This window comes from Somniosus microcephalus, chromosome 1 (genome assembly GCF_052327205.1).
Source record: "Somniosus microcephalus isolate GS21.2 chromosome 1, FLI_Smic_1.0, whole genome shotgun sequence".
Taxonomy (NCBI): Eukaryota; Metazoa; Chordata; class Chondrichthyes; order Squaliformes; family Somniosidae; genus Somniosus; species Somniosus microcephalus.
Genome location: NC_140987.1, coordinates 329,638,094 through 329,665,621, shown reverse-complemented (window position 1 = coordinate 329,665,621; position 27,528 = coordinate 329,638,094). Strand labels below are relative to the sequence as shown.

The 27,528-nt window shown below is 48.6% G+C and overlaps 1 protein-coding gene across 1 annotated transcript in view; it reads left to right on the top strand.

Annotated features, from left to right (window-relative positions):
* Nucleotides 1-27,528, top strand: part of LOC147124903 (dedicator of cytokinesis protein 11-like) — a 458,563-nt gene that overhangs the window by 99,282 nt on the left and 331,753 nt on the right. Inside the window, exons 4-6 of the mRNA XM_085994653.1 lie at nt 2,639-2,721; nt 11,278-11,344; nt 12,446-12,541. Coding sequence (XP_085850779.1) covers nt 2,639-2,721; nt 11,278-11,344; nt 12,446-12,541 — 246 coding nt within the window. The remainder of the gene's footprint in view (nt 1-2,638; nt 2,722-11,277; nt 11,345-12,445; nt 12,542-27,528) is intronic.

Below are 27,528 nucleotides of genomic sequence, written 5' to 3'. Positions count from 1 at the left end.
TGCTAAATCGTCCTCTAAAATCTGTTAGAGATAAGATTTTTATGTTTAATATTCACAGGAGAAAAGAGAATTGGATATATACTTGAAAAGAAAAAATTGCAGGGCTATGGGGAAACAGAAGGACTAGTTGGATAGCTCTTTCAATGAGGTGGCGCAGGCACAATAGGCCAAATGGCCTCCTTCTGTGCGGTATCATTCTATGAGAAAAGTGCATTGGTTGCAGTGACTTGCTCACAGTCAGCAAGACTTAAACGAACTTTCCCCATTTCCATTTTAAATTTACTTTCTTTTCTTTTCAGAAGCTTTGATGGATTCTACATCCAAATATACCTCATCAAAACTCCTCATAATATTGAACACCTCTATCAAATCTCTTAACTTTCTAGTATTTCTCAATTTCTCCAGTCTCTTCTCATTAGTGGAGCCTCTTGTTCCTGGTGTCATCTGTGTGAATCTCTTCTGTACCCTCCTTGTGGCTCTGACATCCTCCCCTAAAGCGCTCATTATTTTAACTGCAGTCCAACCAATGATTTGGTTGGATTCAGCATTACCATTATGCTTTTGTACTCTGTTACTATTTATAAAATCTAGGGTCCCCTATAGCAATTTTTTACCAACTTGTCACATAAGAAATAGGAGCAGAAGTAGGCCATTCGGCCCCTCGAACCTGCTCCGCCATTCAATAAGATCATGGCTGATCTGATCTTGGCCTCAACTCCACTTTCCTGCCCACTCCCCATAACCCTTGATTTCCCCTGTTTTTCAAAAATCTGTTTATCTCCGCCTTGAATATATTCAACAACTCAGCCTCCACAGCTCTCTGGAGTAGAGAATTCCAAAGATTCATGACCCTCAGAAGAAATTCCTCCTTATCTCCGTTTTAAATGGGCGATCCCTTATTCTGAAACTTTGCCCCCTCGTTCTAGATTCCCCCACGAGGGGAAACATCCTCCCTGCATCTACCCCGTCGAGCCCCCTCAGAATCTTTTATGTTTCAATAAGATCACCTCTCATTCTTCTAAACTCCAATGAGTATAGGCCCAAACTGCTCAACCTTTCCTCATAAGACAACCCCTTCAACTCAGGAATCAATCGAGTGAACCTTCTCTGAACTGCCTCCAATGCAGGTATATCCTTCCTTAAATAAGGAGACCAAAACTGTACGCAGTACTCCAGGTGTGGTCTCACCAACGCCCTGTACAGTTGTAGCAAGACTTTCCTACTTTTGTACTCCAACCCCCTTGCAATAAAGGCCAACATTCCATTTGCCTTCCTAATTACTTGCTGTGTTTCATGTACGAGGACACCCTGGTCCCTCTGTACCGCAGTATTCTGTAGTCTCTCTCCATTTAAATAATTTGCTTTTTTATTCTTCCTACCAAAGTGGATAACCTCACATTTTCCCACATTATACTCCATCTGCCAAATTTTTGCCCACTCACTTAACCTATCTATATCTCTTTGCAGACTCTGTGTGTACTCCTCACAACTTGCTTTCCCACTTGTCTTTGTATCGGCAGCAAATTTGGATACAGTACACTCAGTTCCTTCATCCAAGTCATTAATATAGATTGTAAATAGTTGAGGCCCCAGCACTGATCCCTGCGGCACCCCACTAGTTACAGTTTGCCAACCTGAAAATGACCCATTTATCCCAATTCTCTGTTTTCTGTTAGTTAGCCAATTCACTATCCATGCTAATATGTTACCCCCAACTCAGTGAGCTCTTATTTTGTGCAGTAACCTTTTATGTGGCACCTTATCGAATGCCTTCTGGAAATCCAAATACACCACATGTTTTGTGTATCTGAGCCTCAGCTCTTCTCCTTTGGAAGTTTTATCGTTTTGTACATATTTCCTCCCAAAATGTTTTGCCTTATTTCTCCGCATTTAAATTTCACCTGACATCTCTTTGTCCAGTCTACTTATCTGTCAACAATTTCCTGAAGTTGCTAACAGTCCTCTTTGCCGTTAACAACTCTCCCTAGATTTCTGCCACCTGCAAATGTTGATATTGAGCCCACCACAATAAAATCCAGGTCATGTACATCAGCAATTGTCCTTCATTGACCCGTGGAGGACACTGCTGTTTATCTCTCTCTAGGAGGTTGTGGGTTCAAGCATGTTCCCCAGATTGACACCCCAGTGCAGTACTGAGGGAGTGCTGTACTGTCGGAGGTGCCGTCTTTTAGAAGGCTAAGAGAAGATTTGAGAGAGGTGGTTAAAATCATGAAGGGCTTAGAGAGAGTAAATAAAGAGAAACTGCTTCAAATGGCTGATGGGTCGATAATGAGAGGGCACAGATTTAAGGCGATTGGCAAAAGAACCAGGAGGCAACAAGAGGAAAACTTTTTTACGCAATGAGTGGTTAGGATTTGGAATGCATTGTCTGATAGGGTGGTGGACACAGATTCAATAGTAACCTTCAAAAGGAATTGGATAATTACTTGAAGGAGATAAATTGCAGGGATATGGGGAAAGAGCAGGAGAGTGGGACTAACTGGATTGCTCTTCAAAAGAGCCGGCACAGACATGGGCCGAATGGCATCACTCTGTGCTATGATTTTATGTTGCTTTTGCTGCATTTGGTATAACTGTGTTGATCATCTTATATTGGTGTGTGGTCATTTATTTGCAGTGCATCAGGACCTATAATTCAGACTGGCACCTTGTAAACTACAAATACGAAGGTTATGCAGGGGATTTCAGATCGTTGCCAAGGTAAGACTTTTACTTCAGTTTGTTGAGGTTAAGCTCTCATGGGTGTCCAAACTATGACCCCGAGCCCTGGCAATCTGCCCCTTGGTGTCCTATTTGTACTTCTTATTTACTTCTTTGCCCTGTTTGAAATCCATGGGTGTGGAGGTTTGGAAGGGCCTGTTCTCTGTTGCCTCACTGGTGGATAAATCCTAAATCGATCTGCATGGTCTTTTAGTATCAGCAACTAGAGATATATCCATGTGCATGTATGTATGCACGTGTCTGCATGTATACTCGTACACACTCATTTTCTCTCTCTCTCTCCTCCCTCACTGTCTTTTTCTCTCTGCCTGTCTCGCGCTCTCGCTCTCTCTCTCTCTAGACCCATAACCACGTGAGCAGTAGCGCAGTTCCTCTCTTTTACTGTCGATACTTCCCAGGCAAGCCCAAAATATTAGCAGTTCACGGGGAAGAATTAAATAGCAACTCTATTCTGACAATTAGAATAAACTTTAGGAGATTTTGACAGGCAGTTTAATCATGGAGAGTGTAATATATTTCATCTCACCTTTTGGGGGAAAAAAAGGTTGTGCTCCACAAGCAGAGGTGGGGTGATTAAAGACCTCGGTGTTTCCCAGGTAAATTGCCTGCACGCTTTCTCTCTTGCCCTTGGGTGTCTCATTTTTCCCCATCATTCTTGGGATGTGGGCGTTGCTGGCAAGGACAGTCTGTGTGGTGAAAGTGCTCCCACAATGCAATGCTCCGACTGTGGCCTGGAGCAGTGATTCTCAAACGCTTTTGGTTGAAGAAACCCTTTACAGATAGATCAGTAATCACAGACCACCCCACCCCCCCCCATCTAAAACGGAATTACAATACTGTATAATACTCAGAATACGAAAGTGCTGCATGTAAAGAGTATTTTAATAATGTTTTTAAGAAAATAGATATTCAGTAATGCCAACCCCACCCCCTCATAAATCAAAAGACAAGCTCTTAAAAATCAAGATTTGGTATAGAAATCATGAGTTGCTATTTTTTTTAAACATAAACCAATATAGATTGGCAGTTGGTTTATAAACCTCATTAGTGGCTCTCTCCAGCTTGCTCCGCTCTGCTCCCGGCCTCGCCTCGCCCTCTCAGCCGCTCCGCTCCCGGCCTCGCCTCGCCCTCTCAGCCGCTCCGCTCCCGGCCTCGCCTCGCCCTCTCAGCCGCTCCGCTCCCGGCCTCGCCTCGCCCTCTCAGCCGCTCCGCTCCCGGCCTCACCTCGCCCTCTCAGCCGCTCCGCTCCCGGCCTCACCTCGCCTCCATTTTGAAGTAATTTCCTCACACACCATCAACTCATGAACCTGCTAAGTACTGTAAAGTCCTGGCCAAGGGCATCCAATGGAAAGGTACCCGCTCTTCTCTGCAGCAGTGCAGTACTCCGATGCAAGACATCAATTTCAAGTTTAAATTAACTAATCTAAGGAGTGCTTTCAGGTCACGTGTGGCCAATTTGAACATGACCCCACTCCCTCTCCTGTGTACTCTTTTGATTAATTACATAAACAATTTGCCTGTAAATTAACATAACTTCAAATAAAACTTAACAAATCAAATCAGAATTTGGTTCCCGGTGGTGATAATGCACTCCGGTCGCCGCGGCGCCCACCGGTCGCGGAAGTACTCGAGTGTGCCGGTGGACACCGCGTGCTCCATCTCCAGGGCCACCCGGGTGCGAACATGGCCGCGGAAGAGAGGCAGGCAATCGGGCTGAACGACCCCCTCGACCGCCCGCTGCCTGGACCAAGTGATGGCTTTTTTGGCCAGGCCCAGGAGCAGTCCTACGAGGAGGTCCTCCAACCTGCCCGCTCCCCTCCGCACCGGGTGACCAAAGATCAGGAGCGTGGGACTGAAGTGCAGCCAAAAATCGAGGAGCAGCCCCTTCAAGTAGTGAAACACGGACTCCTCCAGGCCGCAAAAAGGGCAGGCTGCCTGGGAGTCCGTGAACCTACTTAAAACCATATTGTACGGGACTGCTCCGTGCAACACCCTCCAGGCCAAGTCCCCGATAGAACAAGGGAGGACTCCCGCATAGAGAGCCCTCCATTGGGGACCTCCGCCGGACGGCAAGACAGCACGCCAAGGCGTGTCCGAACGGCAGGCGAAGATGGCAAAGTGGAGAGTGTGCAGGAGCAGCCCGTACAGGAAACACCTCCGTGCGGAATGAAAAGGCACGGAGGGTATTTCCTCGAGACGGCTCAAGTTGTGAGGCGTCGGTTCCTGAGAGGGGTTTCGGGGCCGGGCACCGATGAGGAATTCCGTCCGAACGGGGGTGAGTTCGGACGGGATCGCCCCACGTGCTTGAGCCTCCTCGATACACCTAGTGGAGATGGGGCCCAGTGCCACTTTCAGCGACTCGATGGCTTTGACCGCGAGCCGGACGTTGGCCCAAGACAGGCGCCGCGCCAGCTCCTCTGGCACCATCCAGCCCACTCCTCCGCCATCGAGCAGGTCCCCGACTCTAGTCACCTTGCCAGGCACAGCTCTGCGCTCCGCCAGCCACCCGAACCCGCGGTCGTGGAGGTGCGGATTCCTGAGCAGCGGCTCCCGAAGGACAGCCGCCACTCCTGACTGGTGAGAGCTCCGCCTGGAAGCGACGTCGTTCCAAACCCATAGCAGTTTCTGGTAGAAGACAATCAGCTCCCGCAGGCAGGCACGCATGCCGCCCACTTTCACAAACAGGAGCTGCGTGTCGTAGTTGAGGCCGTGCAGCTGGCAGAAGAAATACGTTGCCAGCGCACACCATCTCGGAGGATTAACATAAGAACATAAGAAATAGGAGCAGGAGTAGGCCAATCGGCCCCTCGAGCCTGCTCCACCATTCAATAAGATCATGGCTGATCTGATCCTAACCTCAAATCTTCTATCACTCTCCATCCACCCGAGCACATGTGATCTCCCGGGAGAGGCGAAAAACCAGATAAAAGACCCAATGGCCAATTTGGGAGAAAAAAATCTGGGAAATTCCTCTCCGACCCATCTAGGCGATCGAAATTCGTCCAGGAGATCACTCTGTCCCTAAATTTTCTACAGTACTTACCTTCTGTAAAGGCGATCTCCACCCTAGCCAGGAACAGGAATGAAACCATCTCCTGAAATCTAACACAGAATTAGAACACAGTAGGAGCAGAACCAGGCTACACGGCCCCTGGGCCCACTCCACTACCCACAGGGCCATGACCATTCCGAACCTAGACTCATGTCCAATTTCCTGCCCGCTCCCCGTAACCCTTAATTCCCTTTACTTCTAGGAAACTATCTATTTCTGTTTTAAATTTATTTAATGATGTAGCTTCCACAGCTTTCTGGGGCAGCAAATTCCACAAACCTACCACCCTCTGAGTGAAGAAGTTTCTCCTCATCTCAGTTTTGAAAGAGCAGCCCCTTATTCTAAGATTATGCCCCCTAGTTCTAGTTTCACCCATCATTGGGAACATCCTCACCGCATCCACCCGATCAAGCCCCTTCACAATCTTATATGTTTCAATAAGATCGCCTCTCATTCTTCTGAACTCCAATGAGTAGAGTCCCAATCTACTCAACCTCTCCTCATATGACCACCCCCTCATCCCCGGGATTAACCGAGTGAACCTTCACAGAATCACAGAAACCCCACAGTGCAGATAGAGGCCATTTCGGCCCATCAAGCCTGCACCGACACATATCCCACCCGATCCCCGTAACCCCTACACCAACACATATCCCACCCTATCCCTGTAACCCCACGTATTTAATCCCCCTAACACTAAGGGTCAATTTATTATAGCCAATCAACCTAACCCGCACATCTTTGGACTGTGGGAGGAAACCGGAGCACCCGGAGAAAACCCACGCAAACACGGGGAGAATGTGCAAACTCCACACAGACAGTCGCCCGAGGCCGGATTAGAACCCGGGTCTCTGGCGCTGTGAGGCAACAGTGCTAACCTTCTTTGTACTGACTCGAGAGCAAGTATGTCTTTTCTTAAGTATGGACACCAAAACTGTATGCAGTATTCCAGGTGCGGTCTCACCAATACCTTGTACAACTGAAGCAATACCTCCCTGTTTTTATATTCTACCCCCCTAGCAATAAAAGCCAACATTCCATTGGCCTTCTTGATCACTTGCTGCACCTGCATACTAACTTTTTGAGTTTCGTGCACCAGGACCCCCAGATCCCTTTGCACTACAGTACTTTCCAGTTTCTTGCCATTAAGATAATAACTTGCTCTATGATTTTTCCTGCCAAAGTTCATATCCTCACACTTTCCAGTATTGTATTCCATCTGCCAAATCTCTGCCCACTTACTTAGCCTGTCTATGTCCCTTTGCAGGTTTTTTATGTCCTCCTCACTCACTACTTTCCGTCCCATCTTTGTATCATCTGCAAACTTTGATATGTTACACTCGGTCCCCTCCTCCAAATCGTTAATATAGATTGTAAAGAGTTGGGGACCCAGTACTGACCCCTGCGGAACACCACTCGTTACTGGTTGCCAGTCTGAGAACGAACCATTTATCCCAACTCTCTGCTTTCTGTTAGAGAGCCAATCCTCCACCCATGCCAGAATATTACCCTCAATCCCGTGATTTTTTATCTTGAGCAATAATCTTTTGTGCAGCACCTTGTCAAATGCCTTTTGGAAGTCTAAATACACTACGTCCACTGGTTCCCCTTTATCCACCCTGTATGTTACTTCCTCAAAAAACTCAAGCAAATTTGTAAAACATGACTTCCCCTTCATGAAACCATGCTGACTTTGTCCTATTAAATTATGTTTATCCAAATGTCCCGTTACTGTCTCCTTAATAATGGACTCTAACATTTTACCAACCACAGATGTTAGGCTAACAGGTCTATAGTTTCCAGCCTTCTGCCTACTACCCTTTTTAAATAAGGGTGTTACATTAGCAGTTTTCCAATCTGCCGTGACCTTTGCTGAGTCCAGGGAGTTTTGGAAAATTATTACCAATGCATCCACAATCCCTGCCGCCACTTCCCTCAAGACCCTAGGATGCAAGCCATCAGATCCAGTGGATTTATCCACCTTGAGTCCCATTATTTTACCAAGTACCACTTCCTTAGTGATTTTAATCGTATTTAGCTCCTCCCCCCCCCCAGAGCCCCCTGTTTGTCCAGTGTTGGGATATTCTTAGTGTCCTCTACCGTAAAGATTGATACAAAATAATTGTTCAGCGTTTTTGCCATCTCCATGTTTCCCACTATTAATTTCCCGGTCTCATCCTCTAAGGGACCAACATTTACTTTAGCCACCCTTTTTCTTTTTATATAACTATAGAAACTTTTGCTGTCTATTTTTATATTTTTTGCTAATTTACTTTCATAATCTATCTTCCCTTTCTTAATCAATCTTTTCGTTATTTTTTGCTGTCTTTTAAAGACTTCCCAATCTTCTATCCTCCCACTAGATTTGGCTACCTTATATGCCCTTGTTTTTAGTCGGATACTATCCTTAATTACTTTACTTAGCCACAGATGGCTATCTTTTCTTTTACACCCTTTTTTCCTCAGTGGAATATTTTTTTTGGAAGTTGTAAAATAACTCCTTAAATGTACACCACTGATCATGTACCATCTTACCCTTTAATCTATTTTCCCAGTCCACTCTAATCAATTCCGCTCTCATACCTTCATAGTCTCCTTTATTCAAGCTCAGCACGCTTGTTTGAGATCCAACCTTCTCACCCTCTAATTGAATATGGAATTCAACCATGTTATGGTCACTCATTCCAAGGGGATCCTTTACTAGGACATTTTTAATTAATCCTGTCTCATTACACAGGACCAAATCTAAGGAAGGTTGCTTGCCCCCTGGTCGGTTCAAGAAACCCATCCCTAATACACTCAATGAACTCATCCTCAAGGCTGCTCTGCCCAATTTGATTTGTCCAGTTAATATGATAATTAAAATCCCCCATAATTATAGCTGTTCCCTTATTACAAGCCTCAACTATTTCCTGATGAATACTCCGTCCAACAGAGTTGCAACTGTTCGGAGGCCTAAAGACTACACCCACTAGTGTTTTTTTCCCCTTATTATTCCTTATCTCCACCCAAACTGTTTCACTATCCTGCTCCTTTAACCCAATATCATTTCTCTGTATTATAGTGATTTGTTCCTTTATTAACATAGCCACCCCACCTCCCCTCCCTTCCTGCCTGTCCTTCCTGATTGTTAAAAAACCTGGTATGTTTAATTACCAGTCATGGTCACCCTGCAGCCATGTTTCTGTAATGGCCACAGGATCATACCCATATGTCGTTATTTGTGCCGTTAACTCATTCATTTTGTTACGAATGCTACGTGCATTCAGATAAAGAACTTTCAAATATGTTTTGTAACACTTAGTTCCTGTTTTTTCCCCTTTTTAGTACTTTACCTTTTACTCCATACCTTCTGTCCCTTCCTGACACGTTCTGTTTTTTTAATTCCCCCACTGCTACCTAAGCCTACGACCTTCTCTGTTGTCATTTCTATTATTTGCTCTCTAGAAACCTCCCCCCCACTAATTAGTTTAAAGCCCTCTCTACAGCCCTAGTTATATGATTCACCAGGACTCTAGTCCCAGCATTGGTATCTCTATAGCGTCTGAAGATGGAAAGTCGCAGCCTGGGTGCGAAGGCACACCAGCGCCTGACCACCCTCCCTAAGTGGGAGACACAGAACCGCGGCAGGGACCCAATGCTTCCTTTTGTCCCAGAAGAAGTCAATGAGCTTCTTCTGCATCTTGGCGACAAACGCAGGGGGAGGGATCAAAGTGACCAACCGGTACCACAACATAGTGGCCACCAGCTGGTTTATGACCAGCGCTCGACCCCTGTAGGACAACACTCTGAGCAGTCCTGTCCAGTGTCCTAGGCGAGCGGTGACTTTGGCCTCCAACTCTTGCCAGTTCGCCGGCCAGGCGTCCTCGGCAGGGCTAAGGTAGACTCCCAAATAGAGGAGGTGCATAGTGCTCCAGGCGAAGGGCCTGAACTCCTCCGGCAGGGAGTCCACCTGCCACTGACCCACCAGGAGTCCGGAACATTTCTCCCAGTTGATCCTGGCGGAGGATGCGTCCGAGTAAATCTGCTGGCATTCCCGCATCCTCCGCAAGTCAGTGGGATCCGTGACCGTGAGGAGCACGTCATCGGCGTAAGCCTCCTGTGTACTGTGAGAAAGTACTCCTCGGATTGGTTAATTTACAAGACGCCGTGCGGCGATTTGAAAAGGATGACATCAATCATTAGCAGCAGTCGGTGAGCAATAGAAATTTTGGCGTGCGAATGGGCGACGGCTGAAAGTGAGGAGGTGCTTGTAGGAGTCACTGGTTTCCGGATGTGCTGCCGACTGTGCTATTTTTTCGGACCCAGTTTGAGAAACAGTGATCTGGAGAACCGGATCCCCACCAAGTGATAGACCAGTTGATCAGGTCAATTGCACTTAAGTGAAAGATGCTCAGGTCCTGTGATCTGACCCGGTGGATGGACGTTGAACTTTGAGACTACAGTGCCGCTGACAGCAATCAGATTCTGTGTTCTTCAACGAACTTTATTCGGCATTCTAAGCATTCCACATTGGCTTACCTGACAGAAAAATAACCATTTTAAACTGCACGTATTTTGTAAACATTCACCCATGGCATTGCTCACCCTGATGTGACTCTACATGATGTGGATGATGCCCTGTTATTTAGAACTGAAGCGGTACACTGTGTAACTCTCAATGTATTATTCTGCTGCTAAGGCGGAGCTGCCTGTAACGTGGCCTATCCCTTTAAGGCCATAGGATCTGGGGTTGATTGGAGGCCAGTCCCACTTTGTCACCTTCTGAGGTCAATCAGAGGGCGACTGCTCTTCTGTTGATTGGCAGTATCAAGAAATGTTGGGCTTTTCTGATACTTTTGCTTTGGGAGAATTGCTCTGTATCCATAACAAGGTGTGACATGCAATCAAAAAGGCAAGCAAGAAGAGACCAGCTGGTCCATCAAGCCTGCCTCACACTCCTGATGGCCAGAGCATCATGACTAGACACTTCCTACCCGCACCCCGAGCCATGTAACCTCTTGGAAGAGCCAAAGAGAAAAAACCCAGGGCTAATAAGGGGAAAAATACTCTAGAACATTCCTCTCCGACCCCCTTAGGCGATGGAAACCAGTCCAGGAGATCACATGGACCAAGTGTTGTCTATAAAGACACTGACCTTCCATATGATGCGATCTCTGCCCCAGTCAGGAACCGGCCCAGCTCCCCCTTGAAGACATGCAGAGAGTCGACACCCACCACCCCAGCCGGAGCCTCACTATTGTCTGGGGAAAGAAGAACCGCCGAATATCCAGTCTATTCCTACTCTTACATAAACTCGTGTCCCCTGGTGCCCTCCAATTGGCCAAATTGTAAATTCAATACAAAGTGTCATTAACGGAGGTAAGGAGGGGGAATTGTGTCTTAGAACAGGATTTATCTCCCCAATGTAATTTTACTGTTTTTTTAAATGTTTGCTTACGTCTAAAGCAAGTATGCTTCATTTTGTTTATCGTTTCTTATAGCAAAGTGCATCAGCCAGAAAAGTTGCCTGTACAGCTGTTTGAAGTTGATGATGTAGATAAAGATGAGGTAGGTGGTCTACTTTTCTGTGATAAAACCAAAAGACAAAACATATTAATCCATGTAACTGAGAGAAGAGGTGCTTGCTGTAAGGGCACAGTGGCGTTGATCTTGTATAAACTGAGCAGTTATGAAGCCAGTGCGTCCCTAAGATCCCGTTGACTCCCTATAATGTGTGAATGACTTAAAATGCTACGTATTTACAAGCTGCTTGGAGTGCCCCGCAGTTGAGAGGAGCCTGGAGCAGCCCATGGCTGGGAAACGGGAACAGGCCTGGAGTGGGGGATACTGGGAGCACCAGAGGCAGACAGTCGAGGCTTCAGAACATTGGGGACGAGAGATAACAAGGGGGCATCGAATGGCGAAAAGGGATCAGAAGCAGGACTGGCTAGTCTATTGGAGGGAAGTGGAAGGGCATTGGGGGTCAAGAACTTGCAGGGAAGGAGGTGGCTCTTTCCACCTGCCCTGTTTTTGTTTTGCTCTCCTTCCTCCGAGACTCGGTGTCCCCCCGCGGCGATACCCACAAGAGCCCAGTGAGGCCTCTCCATATCACCGCACCTCATTAATGGCCAACTCTTTGGATATGTTGAGCTAAAGCCACTTGCCTGTGGACAAATCACTATGTGCGCTTGTTGACTTCCACCTGATTAATGCCCCCTTCCCCTGACAACTTCCTTGTTCCCCATTTCATGCTTCCCCCTAACAGCCCCACCAAGGACAGGAGTTTGGCCTTTAAAAGACCGCGTGCATGAAGCTGCAGCGTTGGACTTTGTGACACGTTGATGCCCCTCTCTGAAGGGGGTAAAGCACATCTTGGTCACTGTGTTTTATGCTGAAGTGCGCTATTCTATTCATCCCTGCTTCCTCCCCAAAAAAGAAAGCCTTGTATTTATTAATCGCGTCACTCACAAACCACTCAAATCCCTTCATTGCAAAGCACTTTGGGACATCCTGAGGTTGTGAAGGACGTTTTGTAAAGTCTTTCTTTTGCTTTTAAGTAACAAGATGATGGATTCTGGTGGACAAGTGGTCCAAGTGGAGTGCTTAGCTTAACATTGTGGTTACATAGACACACGAGATGTTTGATTATTCTTGATGCTTTTCCTCCAGGACGTTTCATCGATTTGCTCGCAGAAAGAAGGAAATATCAAGGAAGGGTGGCTGTACAAAGCCAACATGAACAGCACCATTAGTGTTACAAAGAGGGTAAGATGATGTCAGCAGTGGGACATACCAGAAGTGGTGTAGAACGGAAATTGTCTCCACAGGGCTGACGTGTGTGGCAAGATCAACTTCTGACTAAGTTGAGGGGGGAAGTAAAATGTAGTTTCTGTTTTCATCCTCTTGCTGTAGAACAGCTTCTTCCAGTGGACTTCAGTACTTTATGTAGCAGGAGTGACTAACTTTGCTGCCACATCAGGAATGGAATTGTTTATGTCTAAACGCCTCTTAAAAACAGCAACCACAACATCACACAACAGTGAGAAATGAGCTGGTTCAAAAGAGGAAATGACATTAATCTAGAGCGAGCAAGTATTTAATGGGAGGGAGTGGGGTAGGATTGAGTGTGCCAATTGTTGACCATTTAAGCACTGAAAAGTCTTTAGCCATTGAAAAATGTGCAGCTTTTCTTTCTTCCAAGATCTGTAGCAGTGAGTTTGTGTGACCTTCTGGTACTGACAAGGCCTATAGCTGTCTATAATGATAGAACATTTATTCATTCCTAAATTATTCTCGGTTTAACTGAAATGCCACTGCTCCAACTGGAATCCCAGAGACTTGAGGGCAACAATCTATGCGAGCAGTTGATGTTTTTGAACATCATGACTGTTCCGTGAAGTTCGATCATTTGCTTTTCTTGTTGCTGGTAGAAAATGTTTGGTTTGAACACGATTAAAAATGGAGACTTGCAGTGCATGAACGGCAACTTATACAGTGCTCCTTGTGTATGGGATGATGTCGCCAAGCATTTAACATCAAGGAGTAAGATCGGAGGTAGATGAGCAAGAGGGATAATGGAAAGCAGAGGGTTAAGGTGGGAGGCTGAAGACATGGCCTATGAGAAGGGGTTTTGTGAAGCAGGGAGGGAGGAAGCAAAGCAGAAGGATGCAGGGGAGGGAGTTGCGGAGAGCAGGGCCTAGCAACTGAAAGAGCGACCAGCAATGATGGTGTGGAGAACAGGGAGTGACCTAGTGATAAAAGATGCAGGTGCGGCCGACACACACATACAAGGCTGGCACAGATTGGCAAGGTAGGTGGTGCGAGGCCATGGAGAGCACTGAAGGGAGGATGATAACTTTGAAGCCAAAGGATTAAATACTTGGGCCTAGAAATTCAGTAGCGTTCGCCAGCCGTTAACGCCTTAAGAGGGGTAGATTTCCAGCGCTAGGCACTTAGCGCCCGGGCGCAGTCCGAACTGCGCCTACGCCCAACTTCAGTTGACATTTAGCGCCGGCGCAAAGTGTTTGCACCCGCTCAGCTGCGCGCGCAGCTTATGACGTCATTTCGTCGTGCAACGCTGTTTGTGCGCCCCAAACCGGAAATTCAGTGGCGCCCGCCCAATGTGGGCGTGGCGCTGTTAAGAACTGTGAACTGGAACGCAGCAGAGGCCCTGCGGGCCTCGGGGAGCGCTAATTAAAGGGCACTTAGACTGAACTATAAAGGCCAGCCATTTTGCTGCCATGACTTTAGTGCTTTGGATTTCTGGACAGAGACCAAGGAACAGACCTTACTGATTTGGGACAACATAGGAGAGGTATTTTTGGCTTCTGGCCAGAGCTTGGAAATTAGACTCATTGTGATTTCACTGTTTGCAAGTTTATTATGGGGGCTGCATGGGGTTCCAACCCTCAGTTCCAGCATTATGTGCGAAGGGCTCGCAGACGCTGTGTGAGAGGGCCAGCCATGCCTAGACGCAGAGGGGCCATCAGGCGTCGGCAACGTAGGCCTTACCCACTCAGGGAATACCGGCAGCAGGTGTCCTATCTCACCATGACTGCCGCGCATTGTGTTAAGAGGCTGCGCTTCAGAAGGGAGGTGGTTGCAGAGATCTGCCAGCTGCTTCACAGAGATCTGCGTCCACAGCTGATGTGCAGGACGTCTCTGTCGGTGGAAGTGAAGGTCACGGTGGCTCTAAACTTTTATGCAAGCGGCTCCTTCCAAGCCGCTGCTGGGGACATAGCGAACATCTCCCAGTTCGCCGTGCATCGCTGCATCCGGCAGGTCACCGATGCCCTTTTCGCAAGGAGACACCAATTCATCTCCTTCCCCATGACCCTAGAGAGGCAGGAGAAGCGTGCAGTCGGATTTGCCAGGATCGCCGACTTCCCCATGGTGCAGGGCGCCATTGACTGCACGCATGTGGCTATGCGGGCACCTATCGACAATGCCGAGGATTACCGCAACCGGAAGGGCTACCATTCCCTCAATGTACAGCTGGTGTGTGACCACAGGCAGCGCATCCTAGCTGTCAATGCCCGCTTTCCAGGAAGCAGCCACGATGCATTTATCCTGCGCCAGACTACTGTGGCTGACATGTTCCAGGCACAGCCTCCACCAAGGGGATGGCTTATTGGGGACAAGGGCTACCCTTTGTGTACATGGCTCATGACCCCGCTCCGCGCGCCCAGGACCCCTGCGGAGGAGGCATACAACGAAAGCCATCAAGCCACAAGGAACATCATAGAGCAAACGATTGGCGTCCTCAAGCAACGGTTCCGCTGCCTGGATCGTTCCGGCAGATCTCTACAGTATTCGCCGGATAGAGTCTCCCAGTTCGTCGTCGTTTGCTGCATGCTGCACAACCTGGCTATCCGCAGGACTCAGGCACTGCCACCTCGCGTTGGACCACCACCTCAGGAGGACGAGCAGGAGGACCATGAGGCGGAGGAGGAGGAGTACCAGCCCAGGAGGGAGCCACAAGGTCCAAGGGCCGTCCGCCGGCGGCTTATTGAACGACACTTCTAGGCCCCCTGTCAGGGAATGGCTTGTGGCAATGAACGCACCTGAATGCAGCCGCTCCGCAAGCCCTCAGCCGGTTAACGCAACAACCACTTGAAACATGACACCTGGACAAGCTGAATAAATAAAAAGCTTTATTTAACAAACTCAGGGCCCTTCCCACATGAAACAGAAAAACAGACAAGACCCCCAAAAAACAGTCAAAAACATATCTCACTCCCACAACCTGGGGAGGAATAACAAAAATTGTCCTTCCAATTGGCCTTCATCCTCGGCCTTACCAAAATAAGCCCCCCCCCTCCAGAACACAAACACCCCCATATAAAAAAAACAGTTGGCAACACACTCTACTTGGTGTGCCGAGAGGGCGAGTCCTTGTGCAGGCTTCTCCGGCCCCTGCCCGACCTGTTGCTCCGCCTCAACCTGGGCCCTGTGGGTGTTGCAAGGCTGGGGGAAGGCTCCTGAGGGGCACAATGCGTGACGGCAGATGCCCTTGGGGGTCGGCCTAGACGAGGTCCGGCCCTGGAGGGGCCGGCTGCTGACTGCTGCAGCTGTGGCTGGCCAGCATCAGTCTCTCCAGCAGCTCGTCGCACCTTGGCTGGGGGAGTGGCAGAGGCAGCTGCAGCAATGGGGGCAAGCTGGCTGATGCTAGGCGCTCGCTGGTCGCCAGAGACACTGGCACTCGGCCGGCCTGGCACTGCAGCAAGCGCAGCAATCTGGTGAAGGCCAGACCGCTGTGCTGCAGCAGGGCGGCGGGTGCCCTGGCGATGCTTCCGTGACACAGCGAGTGTGGCAGAAGTGAGTGCGCGAACTGCCCTTGTCTGTGCCCGCATCAGATCAGCCAGTGTCTGGACGGCACCACTCATGAACTCGCGACTTGCGTCCTGTGCTGCCGCGAGTTGGTCAACACCCCTGGCCTGTGCTGCCGCGAGTTGTTCGACACCCCTGGCCTGTGCTGCCGCGAGTTGCTCGACACCCCTGGCCTGTGAGTCCCCGAAATTGGCCACACTATGAGCCAGGGACTCAATGGCCTGAGGCAACTGTCCCACAACCCCCATGAACTCGTTGTGGCGCCGCTCCAAGGCCGCGGACATTTCATCAAGGAGGCGCACCTCCTGGGCGAGGACCGTCTCTGGACTGGAGGGCGGACTCTCCCTCTGGGGAGAAGGCCGCCGAGCTGCCCGACCCTTCCCGCGTGCCTGGACGCCACTGGGCCCAGCAACTGCCCTCCCCTACAACACTTCCCCCCTCTGGGGAGAAGGCAGCCGTGCTGCCCGACCCTTCCCGCGTGCCTGGACGCCACTGGGCCCAGGAGCTACACCCCCCTGCAACACTTCCCCCTGGCTCTCCTCCAGGCAAGACGTGTCCCCTCCATTGCCATCCCCTGGCGCGGATGAGGGTTCCCCCGATGTGCCGCCTTCCTCTTGGTCCTCGTCGTCCTCCTCTTCCGAGGGACTGGCACTCTCAGCTTCAGGGACCTCCTCCTCACCAGCTGAAAGCAGGAAGGCACAAGAGTAGCTTTAGAGTGAGGACAGGGCGTCAGCGAGGGAGGCATGAGTGTTGGCATTATGCGCATTGGTGGGACAGTGGCAAAGGATGTAGATCTGAAGCGCAAGGGGAACCAGAGAGGTCCAAACGGTCATTTCCTTACCATTGGGTCCCAGCACAGGGTTGGCATCTCCAATAGCAACGGGGCCAGTCACCTGGCCACGCACGAGTCGAGCCACGCTCTCCTCCAGCTGACTGAGCTGCTGGAACTGGGGACGGCCTCCCCCGGTGACAGTCTGGCTCTTCAAATTCTGCGCCAGCTTGGCCTGCAAGAGAAAGGACGGCCTCTAAGTACAGTGTGGTGCCCTGTTGTTGTGTGCACTGCCTCCCATGGTCGAATAGCTTGGCCAGTGTGTAAAGTGCAGAGAGTGCTATTGATGATCATGCCAGTGCCATAGCTGCGGGAGGAGGGCTGGCCATTAGGCCTTTGAGGTCCCTTTGCCCATAATGTGAGGTGCACATGCAAGGATGAGGAGGACACTGGAAAGGGTACTCACCCTGACCAACCGACTGAGGTTGTTGAACTTCTTGTGGCATTGGTCAGCAGTCCTGGGGACATCGCTGTTGGCTGACACCCTCAGGGCGATTTCCCTCCAGGCTCTCCTGTACTGCCTCCTGGGAGCCTTCTTGCCACTGTCCGGGCACAAGATCTCTCTGTTCTTTTCCAACCCCCTAAGCAGCACCCTCAAAGCATGCTCTGAGAAGCGCTGCGCTCGTTCACGGGCCTTCTGCATGGCTTCAGGCGCTATTTGGGTCCACCAGCAGTGTTCAGGCCTAGCTGCAGGGCTCCACTATCCAGGGCGTGGCTGCAGACAAAGTCGACCCTTCCCCCTTTAAGAGCTGGTCGGCGTCAGGGTGTCTGCTGTCAATCAAAACATGACCGCACCTGCGCTGCGCCCGGCCTCGGCGTTATCAGTCCGCACCGCCGGCTTAGCGCCTAAAGATAGGAGTGCAATGCCAGTTTCAGCGCTCGCCCAAACTCCTTGGCCAAAGCTACTGAATTTCGGCGAAGTGGCCTCCACTTTCCGGCGGGCGCTAACTTTAGCGCCCGCCCGACTTTACCGCCCCAAAAGTGGCTATACTGAATTTCTAGGCCTTGGTGTTTCTTTAGTTGCGGGATTTTTTTAAGATGTCTAGGAAAATCTCTTGTGGCATTGTCGTTTTTATTCATTCTTGGGATGTGGGTGTCGCTGGCAAGGCTGGCATTTATTGCCCATCCGTAACTTCAAAGCCCAGTTAAGAGTCAACCACATTGCTGTGGGACTGGAGTCATGTATAGGCCCAGAGTGGGTAAAGAAAAGATGACAGGTTTCCTTCCCTGAAGGACATTAGTGAACCAGTTGAGCTTTTACAACAATCTGGCAGCTACACGGGCACTTTTACTGAGACCAGATTTTTATTTCTAGATTTTTTTCAAACTGAATCTCTGGATTACTAGTTCAGTAATATAACCACTACAATACTGGGCCCTATTCTACTAAATATCAACTGTAACTTGGATTAAAATGAATTCTTGGCCAGCTTTACCTAGGCTGTTGGGGTGGGTTTTGAACTTGCTGCCCAGGTATGACACTAGCTCTGTGGATCAGTTGCCTCTTACAGAAACCACCCAACGTTCCGTTCCACTAAAATCAATGGCAGGGAAAATCGGGCAGTTTCTATAGCGGGCGACTGACCCACAGCAACACTCACAAAGCTCGACACCATCCAGGACAAAGCAGCCCCGCTTGATTTGGCACCCCATCTACCACCTTAAACATTGACTCCCTCCACCACCGGTGCACCGTTGCTGCAGTGTGTACCATCTACAAGATGCACTGCAACAACTCGCTAAGGTTTCTTCGGCAGCACCTCCCAAACCCGCAACCTCTTCCACCTAGAAGGACAAGGGCAGCAGGTGCATGGGAACACCACCACCTCCAAGTTCCCCTCCAAGTCACACACCATCCCGACTTGGAAATATATCGCCGATCCTTCATCGTCACTGGGTCAAAATCCTGGAACTCCCTACCTAACAGCACTGTGGGAGCACTTTCACCATATGGACTGCAGCGGTTCAAGAAGGTGGCTCACCACCACCTTCTCAAGGGCAATTAGGGATGGGCACTAAATGCTGGCCTTGGCAGCGACACCCAATGTTATGAATCTTATGATCCATGAAGAAAGACTCATGAAATAACACTGGACGGCCAGCTGGTGGCGCCGTCCAAGGAGTATAAATACTTGGGCGTGGGCCCAGCTTGCCCAGGACATTTTGTAAACAGGAACTAGTGAAAGATAACTAGACCTCCATGTTTTGAAACAAGTTGATTAAAGCCTTGCTTTATACTCAAACCAAGTGCGTAGTGAGTTTTATTACGTCATCCACATCCTGTGAATGAATAAGAATGACAATTCTACGCATGGGCAGCAATTTGAAAATCTACAACATTAGAATAATAGATAACAAGTCGAACTTAAAAATGTGATTACAGTCTTGAGTTGATAGATTATTGAACTCAAGGGAGCATTTTTTTTTAACTTTTGTATAATCTTCAAGAAGTTCTAAAATCGTACTTTCATGTAATTATTACATTTGGCCTTGTAAATACTTGGTATTTCTAAGTGATCTGCTGTCTGCTTCTATGTGCAGTAAAATGCTAGGCTTCCCTTATGTTGGATACCCCAATGTCCTTTACATCCCTTTTCCCTTGTGTCTCTGCTGGGACACTATCACACAACACCGCAATTTACTGTTTGCAACATAGCACTCCAAGCTCGATCCTTGCCAAGGCCCAATACAACTTGAACACCCCCTCTCTTGACATTTGAGTCCCATCCTTAGATATACATCTCAAGAACACTTACTTCCCGTCACACTTTCATTCTTCCGACTCTCACTGAGCAATGCTACAGGGGATATAGGAACATAGGACCAGGAAAGGCCATTCATCCCCTCAAGCCTGTTCCGCCATTCAATGAGATCATGGCTGATCTGTGACCTAACTCCCTATACCCGCTTTTGGCCCATGTCCCTCAATACCTTTGGTTAACAGAAAGCTATCAATCTCGGATTTAAAATTAACAATTGATCTCACACCAATTGCTGTTTGCGGAAGAGAGTTCCAAATTCTACCACCCTTTGTGTGTAAAGCGTTGCCTAATTTCACTCCTGAAAGGTCTGGCTCTAATTTTTAGACTATGCCCCCAATTCTAGAATCCCCAACCAGTGGAAATTGTTTCTTTCTATCTACCCTATCTGTTCCCCTTAATATCTTGAAAACTTTGATCAGATCACCCCTTAACCTTCTAAATCCTAGAGAATACAACTTTAATTTGTGTAATCTCTCCTTGTAAATTAATCCTTGAAGTCTGGATATCACTCTGGTAACCCTACACTGCACTCCCTCCAAGGCCAATATATCCTTCCTAGGTTGTGGTGCCCAGAACTGCTCACAGTACTCCAGGTGTGGTCTAGCCAGGGCTTTGTATAGCTGAAGCATGACTAATACCCCCTTGTATTCTAGTCATCTAGATATAAAGGCCAGCATTCCATTAGCCTTTTTGATTATTTTCATTACCTCTTCATGATATTTTAATGATCTATGTACCTGAACCCCCAAGTCTCCTTGGACCTCCACTGTTTTTAGCTTTTCACCATTAAGAAAGTACCCTGTTCGATCCTTTTTAGGTCCAAAGTGGATGACCACACATTTGCTCATATTGAAATCCATTTGCCACAGTTTTGCCCATTCATTAATCTATCAATATCCCTGTGTAATTTTATGCTTTCATCTACATTGCCTACAATACCGCCTATCTTTGTGTCATTGGCAAATTTGGATATATGATTGTTTATACCATCATCTAAATCGTTTAGAAATATTATGAATAGTTGAGGCCCCAACACAGATCCCTGTGGGACACCACTAGCCACATTCTGCCAATTTGAGTACCTACCCATGATCCCTACTCTCTGTCTCCTGCTGCTCAGCCAACTTCCTAACCAGGTCAATAATTTGCCCTCAATTCCATGGGCTTTTACCTTGGATAACAGTCTCTTATGTGGGACTTTATCAAATGCTTTCTGGAAGTCCATATAAATAACATCCATAGACAATCCCTCGTCCATTACTTTAGTCACTTCCTCAAAAAATTCAATCAGGTTTGTCAGACATCACCTACCTTTCACAAATCCATGCTGGATCTCTCTGATCAACTGAAAATTTTCGAGGTGTTCAGTCATCCTACCTTAATTATAGACTCTAGCAATTTCCCGACAACAGATGTTAGGCTAACTGGTCTATAATTACCTGGTTTTCCTCTCTTGCTATTCTTAATAGCGGAGTGACATGCGCAATTTTCCCATCTAAAGGAACGGTTCTTGAATCGAGAGAAGGTTTGCAGATGCCCTAACTATAATCTTTCAATGTGTTCACCTACTTCCTTTAAAACCCTGGGATGGAAACCATCTAGTCCTGGGGATTTGAAACTCATAAGTGCCATTATTTTCTTCATTACTGTTATTAATTTTATTGAGTCTCTGTCCCCAATTCAATATTAGTTTCCTTGGAATTTCTGGCATACTATCCTCATTTTACAGTACTGTAAATACCGACATAGTAATTATTCAACATGTCCGTCATTTCCTTATTATCATTGACAATATCACCCCTTTCAGTTTTTAAGGGGCCAACATTGCTCCTGACTAACCACTTTTTCCTAATGTAATTGTAAAAATTATTTGTTTTGAATTTGACATCCCTTGCACGTTTCTTTTCATAGTCCCTTTTTGTAGCTCTTACTGTCTGTTTTGTGACCTTTTGCATCTTTCCCATTCGCCAGGATCTGTGCTATTTTTTGCATTTTTGTATGCTTTTTCATTGTTTTATGCTCCCTTACCTCTTTAGGAAGGCAAAGGGGAGCTATGAAATTAAATTATCAAGGAACATAAAACAAAATTGTGAAAAATTTTACAGGCCATTGAGGGGTAAAAAAGGGAAGTTTGGGATGGGAATAGGGCCATTAAGGGGTAGACAGGATAATACCATAGGTAATGATAGAGAGATGGCAGAAATATTATATAATTATTTTGCTTCAGTATTTACCAGGGCGATAGAACAGGTGGACATGACATTGGATGATGCGATAAGTGCATTTAAACTAAAAAGAGCAGAAATATTAAATAAAATAATCAAACTCAGAGGATAAAACCCCTGGTCTGGATGGATTGCATCCACGCATTTTAAAAGAATCTAGGGAAGAGATAGCAGAGGCATTACTACACATATTTAATAATTCATTAGAAAAAGCTGTAGTGCCAGAGGACTGGTGGATAGCTAATGTAATACCTATATTCAAGAAGGGAGATAGAACATGTCCAGGGAACTATAGACCAGTCAGCTTAACAGCGGTGGCAGGAAAAATAATGGAATTCCTACTCGAGGAGAAAATAGAAGAACATAGAGTCATAATGGTCCAGAAGGAGGCCATTCCGCCCATCAAGTCCATGCCAGTTTAGAAACCAACGTCTGGAAACCAAAAATATAATAATGAATCGTCGGCATGGATTTCAAAAGGGAAAGTCTTGCTTGACCAACCTCATTGAATTTTTTGAAGAGGTAACACAGAGAGTAGACAAGGGTAATGCAGTAGATGTAATTTATCTAGATTTTCAAAAGGCCTTCGATAAGGTGCCCCATAATGGACTGATGAACAAGGTCAGAGAATGCGGAGTCAGGGGACAAGTAGCAGAATGGATTACTAGCTGGCTTCAAAACAGAAGGCAAAGGGTAGCTATTCACAGTGGCAGAAGGTGGGTAGTGGTGTTCCACAAGGATCAGTGCTGGGACCACTGTTCAGAATTTACATTAACAATTTAGATTTTGGAATCAAAAGCACAATTTCTAAATTTGCGGATGACACCAAATTGGGGGGGGATAGTCAATACTGAAGAGGACTGCAACAAGTTACAGGAGGACATCAATAAACTTGCAGAATGGGCATATAATTGGCAAATGAAGTTCAACACAGATAAATGTGAGGTATTACGTTTTGGTAGGAAGAATAGGGAGGTCGCTTATTACTTGGAGGGCGCAAGTCTAGGTGGGGTAGAGGAACAAAGGGATCTCGGAGTACAAATACACAAATCACTAAAAGTTGTGACACAGGTAAGCAAGGCCACAAAAAAAGCAAACCAAGCACTAGGGTTTATTTCTAGAGGGATAGAATTGAAAAGTAGGGAAGTTATGCTAAACCTGTATCGAACCTTGGTTAGACCACACTTGGGCCTAGAAATTCGGTTGTTTGCGCCAGCGGTTAGCGCCTAAAGAGACCGAGAATTGGGGCGTTACCTAATGTTGGGGCGGGCGCAATGAAGATAGCGACAACTCCCATATTGACTATACATTTAACGCCTGCGCTAAGTGTTTGCGCGCGCCCGCGAGCGCAAGCAGATCATGACGTCATTTCATTGTGCAACGCCTTTTAGGGGCGCCTGAGCGGATATTGGGTGGCGCCCGGAGCCTTTACGCCTAGCGCTATTAGTGACAGTTCGAAGGAGCGTTAGCAGGCCCTTCTCAGAGTTGGGGGGCGCTATTTAAAGGGGACAGCTCTAGTACAGAAGCTTCAGCCACTTGGCCTGTTCATTGCGATCGTTGGTGGAGAGAGTTGGTGAGCTACTGTGGAGCAGAGTTTTTGGAATTTAGCATTAGAGTACTTGGGACCCTCAAACCTGTCCGGAGCAGTTGGAGCACTAGACCTAACAGCCTTTTGACCAACTGGCATCGGAATGGGAGATGCTTTGGAGGGCGATGGCCTCATGGCTGAACACTATGAAGGGGCAGAGAGACGGCGGGAGAGAGGGCCGGGATTGGCCAGAAGGAGGAGGGGCAATGGAGGTCGGCCAATCCGAGGGTATGCTGCGAGGGTCTTTAGGCAGCAGGTGTCATACCTTGACATGTCGGAGGAGCAGTGTGTGCGAAGGCTCCGATTCGGGATGGACGTTGTTACTGAGCTGTGCCACCTGCTTGCTGAGGATCTGCAGCCGCGTCTACGGTGCATGACCTCTCTGTCAGTGGCCGCTAAACTGACTGTTGGCCTCAATGTTTATGGCAACGGATCCTTTCAGTGAGGCATTGGGGACATCGCGAATATCTCTCAGGTTGCAGTCCACTGCTGCATCCGGCAAGTTACAGCTGCCCTTTATAGGCGAAGGCGTCAATTCATCACCTTCCCTCTGACCCTGGAGAAGCAGGAGGAGGAGGAGGAGCATGCGGACGAGGAGGAGGAGGAGGAGGAGGAGGAGGAAGATGGAAGGGCTCCTGAAAGTGGAAGGGCCATCCGTCACAGGCTCATGAGGAATCGTATCGAGGCCCCTCTGGCTGAATGATGAGTGTCTTAACTGCTGCGCACTTTGGATGTTTGAAAGCCTCTGAAGGCCAGCATCACTGTAATTAGTCACGTACACCATAGCACATTTAAACTTCTCTTTATTGTCACAAAAGTCTTTCATTACAGCAAAACGACGTCATGTCAACAGAAACCATAACTAACAAAATAACAGTTAACTCTTCGGCAAAGCCGCAAAACTAAACAAACTACTTCCAACAATTCCAACAGGTGAGGGTCTCCTTGATTTAGGCCAAAGAAACATCTCAGCACCTCCCTCTACTGCTGGCCCCTTGATGGAGAACGACTTCTCTTTCGCGCTCGGCCCCTTCCCTCCCTGCTGCTCCTACGTAATTGAACCCCAGTGGCGGGGTGAAGGCTGGGGGATGCCTGCTGACTGTCTGGAAGCGCAGAAGCCCCTGAGGGACGGCCTGGCCGACCTCTGGGCTTGGAGGGTGCGGACGCAGGATGCTTGATCTGAGCATGGCTGGAAGCAGTGTGCCCTGCAGGTGGTGGCAGCTGCACTGCAGACGTGCCAGCGCTGTCATGTGGAATGGTCACCTGCCGAGAGAGGACACCTGCACCATTGTCGGATGACACACTGGCTCTCTGAGGGGACTGGCTCGGCTCATCCACCACAATCGCATGCTCCACTGATTCCTGGCCTTGTATGGGACTGGAAGGGCCCGGGGTGATCCTAACTGATGCAGATAGGGTGGCTGCAGTGAGAGTTCGCGTTGCCTCAATCTGGGTGTGGACGAGGCCGACAAGTGACTGCGTGGCAGCAGTGAGGATCTGTGAGCCAGGTGCCACTGCTTCGGAGAAGCCCTGGACAGTTCTTTCCATTGCTTCGGACAAGGCCGGTGCCGACCGCTCCACTGCCTCGGACAAGCCCTGGACAGACCTTTCCAGGGATTGTCCGAAGCCCTGAACAGTCCTTTCCATAGCGGCCTCGAAGCCCTGGACAGTCCTCTCCATTGTTGGCCCGAAGCCCTCGACAGACCTCTCCATTGTTGCCCCGAAGCCCTGGAGAAACCTGTCCATTGTTGCCCCGAAGCCCTGGAGAGTCCTGTCCATTGTTGCCCCGAAGTCCAACACACTCTTTGCCAGTGTATCTATTGACTGAGGCATCCTCCCCACTGCAGCCATCAGCTCAGTGTGCCTGACCTGGGCCTGGGTGCTCATTTCAGCCAGGCGACGCACCTCCTCTGCACTCTGTGCAGCAGTCATCACTACCTGCCTTGCCCTCCGGGGAGATGGTGGCCGAACTTGCCTACCTCCCTTGCGTTGCTGCATGCCGCTTGTTCCGGCAACTGCCTGATCCTCAGAGCCCCCTCCCCTCCCCTCCAGGGAACTACTATCCCCAGTCTGTACATGTGTATGCTCCCCTGAGATTGGAACGGATGGTCTGGCTTCCTCCTGATCCTCGCCTCCGGAGGCACTGGCACTGACAGCTTCAGGGCGTGGAGCCCCAGTTGGTGATGCATCATCTGAAAGCAGGGAGGTGGAAAAGTGGCTTTAGCAAAAGGACAGGTTGGCGGAAAGGCATGGCAGATTGCGGCACACTGAGGGAGCATGCTGGCGGGGGGACCAAGTGGAAGGAGACAGCTGTAAAAGGTGAGAGCCTTACCCTCGCTGTCGAGAATGGGGTCGGCAGCTGCAGTGGTAACAGGACCAGACAGACGTCCTCCAAGAATCTGGTGCACTCTCTCCTCGAGATCCGTGAGAGTGACCACTTGTGGAGGTCCGCCACCGGTTCGACGCTGCTCCTTTCGCATCGTCGCCAGCTTGGACTGCAGGGGAAAGAAGGGGAAGTTCTGTAACATGATGCCTTGAGAGATCATCTCATGCCCCCCATGGTGCAAGAGCCCTTACATGTGGCCTTGAGTGAAATGTCCATGTGTGTGCCCAGAAAGGGCCATGGGTGCTTGCTGACAGATGGCCATTGGGGCATCATGGCAACAGGGTCCTCGAAGTTAGGTGCAGATGGAGGGAATCAGAAGTTTGCATAACCAGCACTCACCCTAATGACCCGAGTGAGGTCGTTTAATTTCTTCCTCCACTGAACAGGGGTCCTGGTCGCCATGCTGTTGGAGTTGACCCTCTGAGAAACCTCCCTCCAAGATCGCCGGTAAGCCTTTTGATTCGGTCTCTTGCCATTGTCAGGATACAGAACATCTCGACGGCGCTCAACTGCAGACACCAACTGGTCCAGAGCCTCAGTGCTGAAGCGCTCTGCTCTCTGTCTCACCTTCTCCATCCTCACCAAGTTTATTGCGCCAGAGAAGGGCGAGCGCCGATTCTGAGGCCTACAGGGCATTGAGTGTAGCAGCTCAGGCTGACTGACCCACCCCTTTAAGAGCTGGCCGGCGCCTGGAAGTCTCGTGGTTTCCGGTAATTGAGATCAGCTGCGCTGCGCCCGTCCGCGCCGATATTGGGTAGCGCCTGAACTTTTGCGCCTTAGGAGCCCCGTGCAACATCTGAGTTCACGCCTCAATCCCCTTTGGGGGCGATGCAACCCAATATCTCGCCAGGCAGCGATAAGTTTCGTCTGGCTATAAACTTTGCGCAGCGCCAGTTCTAACGCCTCAAGCGGGGCTATACCCAATTTCTAGGCCATGGAGTACTGCGTACAGTTTTGGTCGCCATATTATAAAAAGGATATAGAGGGACTGGAAAGGGTGCAGAGAAGATTTAATAGGATGATACCAGAAGGTATACATATCAGGAAAGGATGAACAGGCTGGGTCTGTTTTTTCTTGAAAAAAGAAGGCTGGGGTAACCTAATAGAGGTCTTTAATATTATGAAAGGTTTTGATAGAGTGGATAGAGAGAGAATGTTTCCACTTGTGGGGAAGAGCATAACTCGAGGCCATCAATATAAGATAGTCATCAATAGAGAATTTAGAGGAAACTTATTTACCCAGAGGGTGATGAGAATGTGGAACTCCCTGCCACGGAGTGGTTGAGCGAATAGTATAGATGCATTCAAGGGGAGGCTAGACAAGCATATGAACGAGAAGGGAGTAGAGAGTTATGCTGATAGATTTAGATGAGGAAAGACGGGAGAAGGCCCGAGTGGAGCATAAACGCCGGCATGGACTGGTTGGACTGAATGGCCTGTTCCTGTGCCGTATAGCCTATGTAATCCTATGTAATCTTTAGTTATCCATGGCTCTTCTTGGCAAATAGAGCTCTTGCCCCTCAGGGGTATAAACTGGTTCTGTATCACAAATTCTTTTTTGAACATCTCCCACTGATCTTTTGTCATTTTACCCAGTAACAGATTTGTCCAGTTTAATGTGGACAGACTCGGC